General features: G+C 37.5%; 1 protein-coding gene across 2 annotated transcripts; it reads right to left on the bottom strand.

Annotated features, from left to right (window-relative positions):
- Positions 1 to 612: 612 nt before the first annotated feature.
- LOC121739186 (fork head domain-containing protein crocodile-like) lies at positions 613 to 4,918 on the bottom strand. 2 transcript variants are annotated; one of them, XR_006037407.1, is made up of 3 exons: positions 3,709 to 4,918; positions 3,390 to 3,557; positions 613 to 851 (listed from the first exon to the last, which is right to left on the bottom strand). XR_006037407.1 is itself a non-coding variant. In XM_042131535.1 (2 exons), exon 1 carries the CDS (start codon positions 4,731 to 4,733, stop codon positions 3,723 to 3,725), a length of 1,011 nt encoding a protein of 336 aa, XP_041987469.1. In that variant the 5' UTR covers positions 4,734 to 4,918; the 3' UTR covers positions 613 to 851; positions 3,709 to 3,722. The 2 variants fall into 2 exon arrangements, 1 of the variants encoding a protein (XP_041987469.1); XM_042131535.1 differs by lacking the exon at positions 3,390 to 3,557.
- Positions 4,919 to 13,241: the final 8,323 nt, after the last annotated feature.

Consider the following 13,241-nt stretch of genomic DNA (forward strand, 5'->3'; position numbering starts at 1 on the left):
AGAGTATTTATACAGCGGACAACTTTGTCTTTGGCTGATACGTTAGAAAAGTGATAGTCAATAATAATTGTCTTCTGAAAACAACATTTAACTTATCAGCTGTATATCTAATACTAGGAAGTTAGTTTTCATAAATAAAATGGATAGTTAAATATGTAATTAAATGCCTACAAAGCATACAATTGGTTGCAATGAAGTATGTATTAGCCCCAATTTCACCAACGTCTGTTGGTGTTAACAGCTTGTTAAAGTGTCATGTCTTCTCTTTCATTCATATGAATATCGAAAGAGGTAACGTCATACTAATTCTGGCGTTAACTTTAACAGTCGTTGGTGAAATTGGGGCTTAATATTACACAACTTTAATATAATATACTTTTCAACTTTAATCACATTTAAACATTATTTGTATTGATAAATAATACACGAGCCGTTTTGATTAACTTATCATCAAGTGTGAATTAAGGGTAGGTAGATGGTACAATAGAAGTATGATGGTACAATGTAGACACTGATTTGTGATAGCTAAAATCTATTTTAAATTTAAGTTAATATTAAGACTAGAACGTACTTCGTAATTAAAGATACATCTCGTACATCTATACTTACTTAAAACAATATTTACAATTTATAAATTAACTTTTCTTTAAATGCGCTTATTATAACGTCTTATCTAACGTACCTTATATTATATTCGTTAATTCGTAACTACCGGGTTCGCTGATATATAACCTTATGTAAAGGCTATATAACTTGTGTCACCACATAGTCATTTCACATAATACCTATCGGCTATCACAATAGGTTGCTCCCTGCTCTAATACCTCCCGCATTCTTCCATTCCGTTTTACCTACGACAAACATAAAAATAAATTAATACTTAATTACAAAATTTATTTTATTTTATTAATAATAATTACAAAATGTCTCTCGAGAAAATAAAAAATGATGCAAGTCAGACTTGCGAAAAATGAGTCATCAACAATAATATGGCTAAACACCTCTCTTTCTCTCCTACTTCAAACTCTCCTACTAATACGGAATCCTAAAAAGCCACCCAATATTAATTGTTTTGTTATGTTTTTGGTAGTCATTGATATTATTATGTAAGCAATTATTTATTTTGGAGGATATAAAAATACATTGTCTGAAAAAAAAACAGCCTATAGCGACAGACGGACGGACGGACAGACAGCAAATCCGGTACTAATGATTAGCTATTAGCTAACCTATCTTTTTACCTAATACACATAAGCTAATGAATAGTAGATGGAAATTATTATTATTATTATGTTCGGACAAAGCATTTCGGATAAATATACGATTTGCACTCTTTACAGGAGAGAAAGATTCTCTCAAATACAAATACCTACTATATTTTACTTTCATACTCGATGTTACCTCGGATTGTAGTTTTGGTGACATCAAATATTATCCCAGTTACAATCATATCTTAATACCTCGATTGTGGGAATCGCAGACAATAGACTTTCAATTGTTATGCGAGAGCCGGGTGCCACTTGGGTATTGATTGGTTAATTGGATGTTGAGGCTGGGTTTCTTACACCTTATGACGTAATGTTGATGTACTGGCTTAATAGGGTCATATTTATAGCTGTAGTTAATATATCTTAATCTAAGATTCTTTCCTTTTTATGCAACTAAAATTTTATCTAGTGAATACATAGCTATTTTTTACTTGATTGATGCAATGTGTATTATGTGCAATTTATAACATATAGGTACCACTCTAATTTTGAAGTCTCAAATAAAATTATCAATTTACCAATTGTGTAAAGAATTATTTACACTGTGTAAAGAATTCTTAAATTACACAATAATATTTTTATTTTCTCGATTTAGCTTTTTAGCGTACCTACTTAAGCCAAAATTTTGTGGTAATTCAGATTTTTTACTTCATTATCATATTCCATTCAAAATCTCGCCGTAAAAATGAAGAGAATTCTCAGAAAAAACATTAAATATATCAAGTTCGGCAGTTGCTAGAATTGAAAACAAAACAAAAATAGAATTGTCTCGTGTCCGATTTTGTGTTGGTAATTGTTTGTTCCGATGTTTGAGGCACACTTGGTCACCAGATGGTCAGATTTACTTATTAAGTATGAATTTAATATATCCCACTGTCTTCTATTCAGTTACGAGGTCACTGGCAAAATTTACGACAAAACGAGACAATATAATAAGACATTCGTAAGAAGTTTCACTTGATTGAAAGTTTAACGAAAATAAAAATTAATAAAAGAAGGAAAGTTTCGCTACCGTCGTGGAGGTGATGCGAATATTTAGTTTCTGATCTGAAGGAAGTAACGAAACAGCCAAGCCATACATATTTACTGAATTTGTTGAAGTTAGGGTTGGTAGAGCTAGGCCGTGTAGATTTAAAAGCTTGGCTCTACATGAGATCTGATATCTTTTCCACAGGGCAAACCATATAAGGTTTGTCGTCTTGGCGGCGTCGTCGTCATTTTATATGAAATGTTTTTGGTGGGATATCAGTTCATTTTGTAAGTTGGTTCTTGTACGTACTTAACATAGTATATAATATATTTTATAGTTACTGTCTACGGCCCCCTGTTAACTTTCATGTTCTAATCATAAAATTTGTTAAAAAACCAAACTTCGCTTTCTAGCACTTCAGAAAGTAGCCAAACATTTTGATGATAATCAGTGTATCAGTGAGTCAGTGACGAAACCGGTATATTTTAGATATCAATAAAAATTAAAATCTAAAGTATTAGAGTTATTCAATTGAGACTTTCCATATTTAACTAGCCTATTATTGAAATCATACCCTGAATGAATTATCTGGAACATTAGAAACCAACTCTATCAAAAATAAAACCGGCCAAGTGCGAGTTGAACTCGCCCATTGAGGGTTCCGCAGCAGCAATAAGGTTTATTTTTATGAAATTAAAATTTTGATTTATTTTTATATTTCAGTTGATTTAATGAAAGTTAATTTAAGATTTACTATTTATGACGTATAAAAAAAAACTACTAGTTATATCTCGTTCAAACCAATTTTCGTTGGTAGTTTTTATAGTAATGTACTTATATATTTTTTTTAGACTTATCATGTAATATAACGAATTTTGTTACGAAAAAATATATAAATTAATTAACAATTAACTCATGTCTAGTATGGAGATTTTGACACTTGATAATATATGGAGTTAAATCGCTTACAAAAATATCACTACCAGCGAAACTTTTGTAACCAATATTCAAATGAGATTAGATTGATGTTGATTTAAAGCCGTTAATACAAATCATACTTCATCGATGAATCCTTGTAAGACATGAAAAGACACATCTGCTGGATGTGTACGTTTTGTGGATAACTAGAGACTCGTGTAGTTCGGACGTACCTCGAGGTGCGAACGGAGCGGGAGGCGGCAGGGCCGGCCGCCGATCTGTAAACAGTGGTTATTGACGCACCGCCACTCGCCGCCACGGCATCTCCGGCTAGCTATATTTATCCACTCTGGTACTGACGCGGAGGGCTAAATCCGTCCGGCGCCGCCGATGCCGGTCTCCTGCAACCACAACCACGTCACGACACGACCCGACGTCCCCGCGGCCGACGGGCCGCGTCGGACGACGCATCTCGCACAGCGGATTTCGCGACGCCAGCACTGGGAAGGGTCAAAAATCGCAGAGCGCTCGCTAGTAAACAACGATTCTCACCTGAGGACGATATCTCAGTAGGATTTGTGGGCGGGCGCCGGAGCGGCGGCCACGCACGCCTGGTGGTGGTAGTACGAGGGCGCCGGCGTGCGGTAATGGTGGTGGGGCGGAGGCGAGGCGCGGTACACGTCAGGGGTCGGCGACCCGCCGCGGAAGCCAGCCAGCTGGCAGCTCGGGGGCTCGAAAAGGTCGCGGAAGGCCGGCGGGAGCTGCTCCGCGTGGGGCTCCGGCGCCGTGTACCAGCCGGTGGTCGCAGCCCGGAACTCCTCGGCCGCCAGCGAGTACGGCTGAGGTGAGCAGTACACCGTGGATGGCGGAAGTCGAGGCTCGCTGAAGTCGTCCATCGGCTCGGTCAGCTTATCGTATCGCGCGCACTCCGCCCCCGGCTCCCGCTTCGGTCTGCATTCGAATATGCGAGGTTTGACGTCGGGCTTCACGTCTCGGGTTTGACCGAGAGCGTCGGCGGCGCTCAGCGCCTCCTGGGCGGCGAGCGCGTCCTGGGCCTGCTGAAGCTGCTGCTGCCTCTTTAGGGCTTCCTCCTTCTCTTTTAGCGCGTCCTTCTTCTTAAATCGGCGCCGCCGGCGCAGGTACGAGCCGTTGTCGAACATGTTGTACGAGTCCGGATCCAGCGTCCAGTAGCTGCCCTTCCCGGGCTTCTTGTCGTCTCGAGCCACTTTCACGAAGCACTCGTTGAGGCTCAGATTGTGTCGGATCGAGTTCTGCCAGCCCTGCTTGTTTTCTCTGTAGTACGGAAATCTCTCCATGATGAATTGATAAATACCGTTTAACGTTATCCGGCGATCCGGGGCGTTCTGGATCGCCATGGCGATTAGAGCTATGTAGGAGTACGGCGGCTTGACCATGTCCTTGGGAGTCCCGACGTGCTGCTGATGAGGGTGAAGGTACGGAGCGCCGTAGCCGTATCTGTACTGCTCGTAGGTGTAGGGAGTCACGCCGGTGGAGTATCCCCCGGCAGCTCCACCGCGGTACGCATAGGGGCTCTGTTCGCCGAATAACGCGTGCATGATGATCGGTATACGTTCACTGGCACATGTTCCGAAAACGCGGACGCGAAACCCCCGACGCACTACTCTTCGGGGAACAAAACGAAGACTGACTGATTTTGTTTAGATTCACAACAAGACGCGTTTACATAGCGGGCGCTAAACGAGAGGCGAATGAGCGGGACGGTGGGCGACGCCCGCTTCGATGCGTGACGCAGCCGCGCCGCCCTACTCTGGGCTACTTTTGTCTCTTTCTGGCCCGTTGACGATTAATTTTAACGCCTCGCTCCGGATGATTTGCGAGTAGCGAGTTGGAAGTTGAACGCCCATAATCCGTCCGAGGGCGGAGCCCGGCCGGAGCCGCACAATACAGCCCGTTTTCCACACTCCCCTTCGCCGCTCCCCGGCCCTTTGTAATGCCCTTTGTCAGACACAATTGTCGATTACGCTTACGTCTCAATTGTGTAGCGTTCAATAAGCTTAGAATTTACAAAAAAAACAACTGAGTTATTAATTTTTAAATAAATAAACTTCATACCTACTGTTATTACCTAAAAATAACTGTTAAGAGACCCAAGTACAAACAAAGTGTATTTAGTAAACCTTATTATATTTTGCTGACCTACCTACTACCTAGGTCTCAAAAGTAAGAAGGCATAAAAGACAAAATTATTTGTAAAACTAAGCCACTCACTATTTCTGCATACCTAACATTTAGATATTAGATAGTTAATGTTACCTATAAGTAACATCTTAGCACTTCTGCCATTGCCCATTAAAAATATTAGTATCCATTTTTCAAAGTGATTTAGCTATTCGGATAGTTACAAAATTGGCCTCTTTCTGATATTAAGCGTTTTGTATACTTACTAAAATAAATATAACATTAAACCGTTACTAGATAATAATTATAAAGGCGAATGCCCAAAAATGTATGGACCAAAAACCCGTAATCGATTGAAACCATTTATATTTGGCATAGACTACTTAAACTGTATCCCAAATACAATGTCCTTTTTGGATTAAACAATCACCGAGTACTTTAAAAACGATCGTAACTAATTGACTTTTCTTATAGGAATCTACATGATATTCAGGACGACGCGATGCTACAAACGATAGTGTGGCGATTAGTACGTAGTAAAAACATTTTAATACAGATGTACACTGTACAGTGTTGTTATTATGTTACATTTATGAATTTAATGTAGATTTAATGTTTAAATATTTATACACTTTCATATCTGACAGTATAGAATGTTAGTTTGGTATAGAAAATAATCTGTATACAATATGTACTGTTTTTTTAGGATTAATAAGTACACGATATCGGTTATATGATCGTTTGTTTTTTTTATAAAATAAGGGGGTAAACGAGCAAACGGGTCACCTGATGGAAAGCAACTATACTGTCGCCCATGGACACTCACAACATTAGAAGAGCTGCAAGTACGTTGCCGGCCTTTGAAGGTTTGCAGGTCGTATTAATAATAAAAAAATATAGTGACAGTTTATTTCAGAGTTTTACAGTGCGCAGCAGAAAGTTAGATACGCAAAAAAAGTACGGTGGAAGATTGCCACTCATCAAAGTGATGAGGATGGTATATTTTTCACGTGGAGCGATGCCGAAAAGTTGCAGGTGGTATGATTCCGAACAGTTTCTTGGAGCACTCCCCGTGATACAACCGATAGTGGATGTAGAGTGAAGCCACTTGTGATTTAGTTTTTTCTTAAAATATATTATATTTGACATCCTTTTTTAGGGTTCCGTACCCAAAGGGTAAAAACGGGACACTATTACTGAGACTTCGATGTCTGTCCGTCTGTCTGTCTCCAAGCTCTTTCTCAAGAACCGCTATAGCTAGACTTCTGAAATCTTCACAGATTGTGTATATCTGATGCCGCTGTAACAACAGATACTAAAAACTAAATAAAATTAAGATTCAAGGGAGGCTCCCATACAACAAACGTGTTTTTTTTACCTTTTTGGCTCCTAATCTATAATGGCTATATTATGTAGACACATGATTTTTTTACGAAATCCTCAATTATGTGTGTACTTTAATATTTAATCGCAAAATTAAATTAAAATAAATAATTAAGGGGGCTCCCATACAAAAAACAATTTTTCCCTACTTTCGCTCTATAACGGTATGGAACCCTTCGTGCACGAGTCCCACTCGCACTTGGCCGACTTTTTTTCTATTTAATTGTAAGTACCTTATTGTCAACATCGCTTTCACGAGAACGATCACAAAAACAAAGGAAATAACTAGTTGATTCGAAGTAGATATACCACACTGTGTATCTCAGATTTTTTTTTAAATTATCGGTTTCGGTTATGATTTAGAAAAAAATTAATTGCATATTTTCAATCTACTATTTATGCTCTACTTTGCTGTACATAAATTATTTTAATCGACTATGGGTTTTTTTTGGGCATTGTCCTTTATAATAGATCTGAGATTCTGTTCTTGTGAATAAAGAATTATGAATTATCATATTTTAATACACATATAATTGATTTACAATCGAGGTAGCTACGTGACTTCAAAAGGAAGAGTAACAATTTTTGCAATAGTAGGTATGAATGTGTGTCTCACCTTAAACCCTTTAACTAAAATAAATCTATATTATATAGATATCTATATATCAATAGGGCCTAGAAAACATATTATTAAGCTTTTAAGTTGTGTACTTACCTATTGTTAAGTTAGTTTAGTTTTACCAGGTAGTAAATTACCCAGGTTCTGGGCCACGGCAAATCAGATTTTTTATAAGGTAGGTGTTTACATAGAATAAAAAATTAATAATTTTTAAAGTTATTGTATTGCAAAATAAATGGCAAAAATTCGTTTTCTTAATTTTTTTAAAAAAGTTAACGAGTAGTGCACTTCCAAACACCGCTACTTACCTCTAACTAAAATTTAAGGGAAATGCAAGTATACATAAAGAGTCAGAAGTTCTCTCAGAACCTTCCGAACTATGGTATACCTCGGTGCAAAGTCTCATTTGTTGGTAGCATATATATGCCAGGCGCGCACTAGCTGCCAGGTCGCGGCGGCCATCGAAAGTATGGTGTGGCCGCTGGCCGGGTGACGGCCAGGTGCGCGTGGTCTATGGCGGTTTCATACTAAGTATCTGTCTCGATGGAAGCTCGATGGCCGTCGCGACCTAGCCGCTGCGGCTCGGCCGCTAGTCTTATTTGTTGGTAGCATATACATAGGTAGGCCAGGCGCGCACTAGCGGCCAGGTCGCGGCGGCCTTCGAAAGTATGTTGTGGCCGCTGGCTTGGTGGCGATGGCCGCTCGATAGCCGTCGCGACCTAGCCGCTGCGGCTTGGCCGCTAGTGCGCGCCCGGACTTAGAATACCTACTTCTCGACTGACACTAACCGAAAGTCACCACGTCATGTTTCCAATTTCCATATAAATTTTGAGGAGTTCCCTCGATTACTTATGGATCCCTTCATCAGGTCACCACTTTTATGAATATTGTATCAAATTGGAATGATACCCTATACTTACATCAAAAGAAAAATTTTGAAAATCGGTTCACAAACGTTGAAGTAATCGTTGAACATAAGAAAACAAACATAACACCTACTCCATTGCGAAAGTTGGTGAAAATTGTAGCCTATGTGTTATTCTGATGTATAGGCCATATTATTGTAAAAAATTAATGGTATTGAGATAATTATAAGAGTATCTACTTTTTGTTAGTTGGGACACACTTTCTCATTTATGATATTAATAGCAGCTGTTGCCCGCGACTTCGTCCGCGTCAGCAAAATAGATTCCTTTATAAAAAAAGTGAAATATATCCTCCTCCTTTTCGGAAGCCGGTTAAAAAATAGCCTAAGTTATTCCTTATTACATCAGCTATGTGCCTAAAAAAGTCCCGTCAAAATCGCTCCAGCCGTTTCAGAGATTAGCCGGAACAAACAGACGACAGACAGACATACAGACAAAAATTGTAAAAAATATTGTTTTGGTGTCTGTACCCTATATACATTCATATGCATTTAGTAAAAAACGGTTCTTTCAATATTACAAACAGACACTCCAATTTTATTTATATGTATGTATGTAATATTTTATTCCTCTATGGTAATATGTATGTATATATAGATGTATAGATTACTTATTAAAGATTCGTAGTTTGTAGACCCCCGTAGCGCTGCTCGTAGCGCTCTACGAGTGTCCGACATTCCGCTTTAGAAAATAATAAAAAAAAAGAATTAAAATCTCATATCTTTAAACGAGCAATTCTTGCATTAATATTATATGTGGAATCTCGGAATCGGCTCCAACGATTTTCATGAAATTTTGTATATAGGGGATTTCGGGGGCGATAAATTGATCTAGCTAGGATTTATTATTAGAAAATGTCATATTATTCGTGTTTTATTGAATACCGAGCAAAGCTCGGTCAAATAGCTATTTTTCTAAAGCGAGGTAATTTTTAATTAAATTATCTAAGTGGGTTAGTGTTTGTTTTTTAGTTTACTGATCTACTATAATAAATAATTTATTTATAGTTTGTTATAGATTAATTAAGTATATTATAACCAAAAAGAACGCGCCTGATAATAACGTAAACACCGTAGATACTTACTTACTATTATTTTATTTACATTTAAAGTATAAACTGTAGAATTTAGTTAAGAAGGTATGTACGTTAATAATTAAGTACAAAAATTTTCCACTAAGCGTCGATTTATCTAGAAAGTAGGTATAGTTTTCTAATGCTTTATAATTTTATGCCTACTGCAAAATGGTTCACATTGTAACAGCTGATTATTATTTATATAATTATTTTGTTTCTAAGTTTATTCTTAAATAAACAGATCAAGCTTAAAAAGCTGAGTAGTGTCCATAAAATCTTTCAAATATCTCTACATAAACTTTATTTATCATCTCGCATCGGAAGTCGTATAGCTGTCTCAATGTTGATATAAGAAAACGTGTGCCATAAGTCCTCCACAAAAAAGGGACTAATTTGACGCTTTTGTAAGGACCATGAGATTAGCGCTTCCGTCCGGACTCCGGAGGCGTTAATCTGGGACGTTTTTTACATTTATTGGCGAAACGCCGGACACATTATCTTTATGGATTTAGGTACTAAGGTAGCTAAGTACTTGCTCTATAATAGTAAGTTACCTATTCTGTTGGTTGGCTGAAGTATCCACATAAACTTACTCTTTTTGAGCGCCGAGAAATTATAAGATGCCTACCTACGTGCTGATGTTACCCGCCGCGGGAATCGTACATTTTGTGATAAAATTATCCCACCAAAAACATAAATGTAAAAATGGAGAGCCCAGTTCCATACAAACAATATTCTTGTCTATGGACTCCGCCATAAAAAGGATGGAGATCTAAATGAGTACCAAGCTCTATGGAAAATTGAAATATTATTTAGATACTAGATGTCCCGCGCGGCTTCGCCCGCGTAAATTAGAAATTTTACAGAATCCGTAGGTACATTTTCCCATAAAAAATATTTCCCCCGTTTTTCCCACATTTTCCTGAATTTCTTCTGTCGTATTAGTCTTAGAGTAATAATATAATATAACCTTCTCGATAAATGATGAGTCTTACTCGATAAATGATCTATCTAACACTGAGATAAGTTTTTAAATCGGACCTGTAGTTTCTGAGATTGACGCGTTCAAGCAAACATACTCTTCAGGTTTATAATATTAGGTAGATATAGATTTTTTTAAATTATCGCTTGACAAACTCGAGTCTCGATCTAAAAGACTATGAAATGGTATAATATGGTAGTGATGATGATGATGATGATGATGAAGAATGTAATTTGCATAGTAGCATATGCTTTCTGTTCTTAAAACAACGCCGAAACTCCCAAACTTGTATCTATAAAGAATCAGGAATTCTCTCAGCACCTTCCGAACCACGGTATATCTTACTTGTTGGTAGCATATGCTTAGAATACTTCTCACGAAACCGAAGTCACCATATGTTTCCCTATAAGTTTTGAGGAGTTCCCTCGATTACTTATGGATCCTTCATCAGATCACCACTTTTCTGAATATAATACCAAATTGGGATGATACCCTATATACCAAAAGAAAAATTTTGAAAATCGGTTAACAAACGGCGGAGTAATCGTTGAATATAAGAAAACGAACATAACACCTCCCCCATTTTGAAAGTCGGTTAAAATTGTAGCCTATGTGTTATTTATTTAATATTTTAATCAGCACATGAATTGAATAACAAAATTTTTTTTCAAATTAATCGTAGCACCATCTGTCAGGACAAACTAAAATTGAAATAGAATAATATTGAATGCGATGATAGCGCCGTCCGCCGGATCTAATGTAAAACATTCCAAAATCAACAACTCCTTATAAATAAGAAATTAATTGAAAAAACATTTTCCAGTAGACCCAACTGTAAATCTAAACCATTCTCGAATCTCCACGAACACACACAAAAAATTTCATCAAAATTGGTCCAGTCGTTTAGGAGGAGTTCAGTCACATACACACGCACACAAGAAATATATATATTAAGATGTAATATAGAAACCAAATAATATTATGAACAAATAATAGAGTCTATTTCATTGCTTTATTGAATATCTATAACAATTGATGTTATTAAAATAATGTGAGAACTTAAAGTAGATTAGATCTAACTTAGCCTGTTTTCATTGCATTAGTCATTTCATAAAGTTATTGAACATTCAGAATTATCAAGCATCGCCGCGCTGAGCGATGTCGTGGCAAGCTCATTTGGCCTGACACAAAATTCTTGGCCATTTGTACCAGGCTGACGGTTCTACAGGGGTATAATAATAACGTAAAGGCAAAAAGGAAAATGATGGTCATAGCGCTCGCACTGGCAGCCCAAACGCGTGGACGTTAATCGAACGCGTCGGATTTAAAATAACAAGTGTCGAACGATTTGTTCCACAAAAATGCTTGTATTTTCAGATAGTCGAAAAAAAAATAAGTAGGCTGTAGCGTAATCCCATACTTCTCGGGTGTGGCTCACAGCCCGCCATACCGACGCGAATACATTAATTATAATAAAAAAAATTTAACCATTTGTACCAGGCTAGTTTTTGCATAGCTAATCATCGTCGAGTAGCCAATGCCCAATAGCCATTCACGAAACTCACCTTGCCATACTTTCCCGACAGGTTCCAATGGTCGCCATAGCCCATACCACTGCAAAGGAGTGATGATTTTTTTTTCGCCAAACGATTTGTACCAGTATTGCATTTGAATTTTTGGAAAGTATTTGACAAAATGTGACGGTTAGTATTTTCCCGATACTTCTAGTAGGGGAAAAAGTGCTGCCATGCTTATTTATTTATCATTTTTAGAAACCACCCGAGAAGTATGGCATTACGCTACCGCCTACTTTTTTTTTTCGACTAAGTATCTGAAAATACAAGCATTTTTGTGGAACAAATCGTTCGACACTCGTCATTTATTTTATTTTATTTTATTTTATTTTTTATTTATTTTTATTTTACAATTTATGTACACACAAATAGAAGTTAACAAACCAGCTTAGAACTAAAAATATGTTTGTACAAAGGTACATCTTATTCCAAAATGGAATGTCTTCCAGAAGACCTGACTGAAAATAGGAATGTGTGATTGTAAAAATATAATATGCAAAAATTAGTGTGCACGCTTAAATTATTATTACTTAATAGTAAAGATAAACTTAGTACATTATTTTTATTTAGTAATATCATAGTAAAGTATATACATACACAACATATAATATATATAAAATATATTGAAGTATATATTATTATATACATACATACATATATAATTATATATAACATATATTGAATAAGTATAATAAAAATTTATATACTTACAATAAAAATAATTTATAGATGAACTTAACATGGAATAACAGTAGTAATATTATATATTTTACGTGTTTTGTCGCAGATAATGTAACCTGACTCTCTTCTTAAATAGTGCCAAAGTTTTACTTTCACGAATCTCTGGTGGTAGGGAGTTCCAAAAAAGTTTTATTTATTTATTTATTTATAGCAGGCTACATAGGCCCATACAATATATACCTTAATGACTAACATACATATAAATTATATACACTTAATAACTACACTTTATCACGAGTTATCGGCGACGTGACGCGCGCTTCATTCCGGAGTCTTCCCCGGAACCTTCGGTAGACCACATCAGTCGGCCAGAATTCCTCCGCTTCAAAGGTCGACAGAAGATGCGTCGGTACTCTCACCACAAAGGAACTGAAGTTGACCTTGTGGCGAGACTGCAGACGTTCGACCCTCGAGTCTTCTTACTGATGTAGTTGACGACGTCCTCGACCTCCATGGACCAGTGCAGGCGAGATATGTACAGGGGCGTCGCGGGGACCTCGCTCCGTCCGGATCCGTCTGCTTCAGCAGGGAGATGATGTCCTGCACGCTCCTTTCGGTTCTGTCTCTTCGTCGCGACGGCATGTTCGCGCTCTGGCCGAGCGTCTCATCTGTATGAGACGCTCGG

The sequence above is a fragment of the Aricia agestis genome, chromosome Z, assembly GCF_905147365.1.
Source record: "Aricia agestis chromosome Z, ilAriAges1.1, whole genome shotgun sequence".
In the NCBI taxonomy this organism is placed as follows: Eukaryota; Metazoa; Arthropoda; class Insecta; order Lepidoptera; family Lycaenidae; genus Aricia; species Aricia agestis.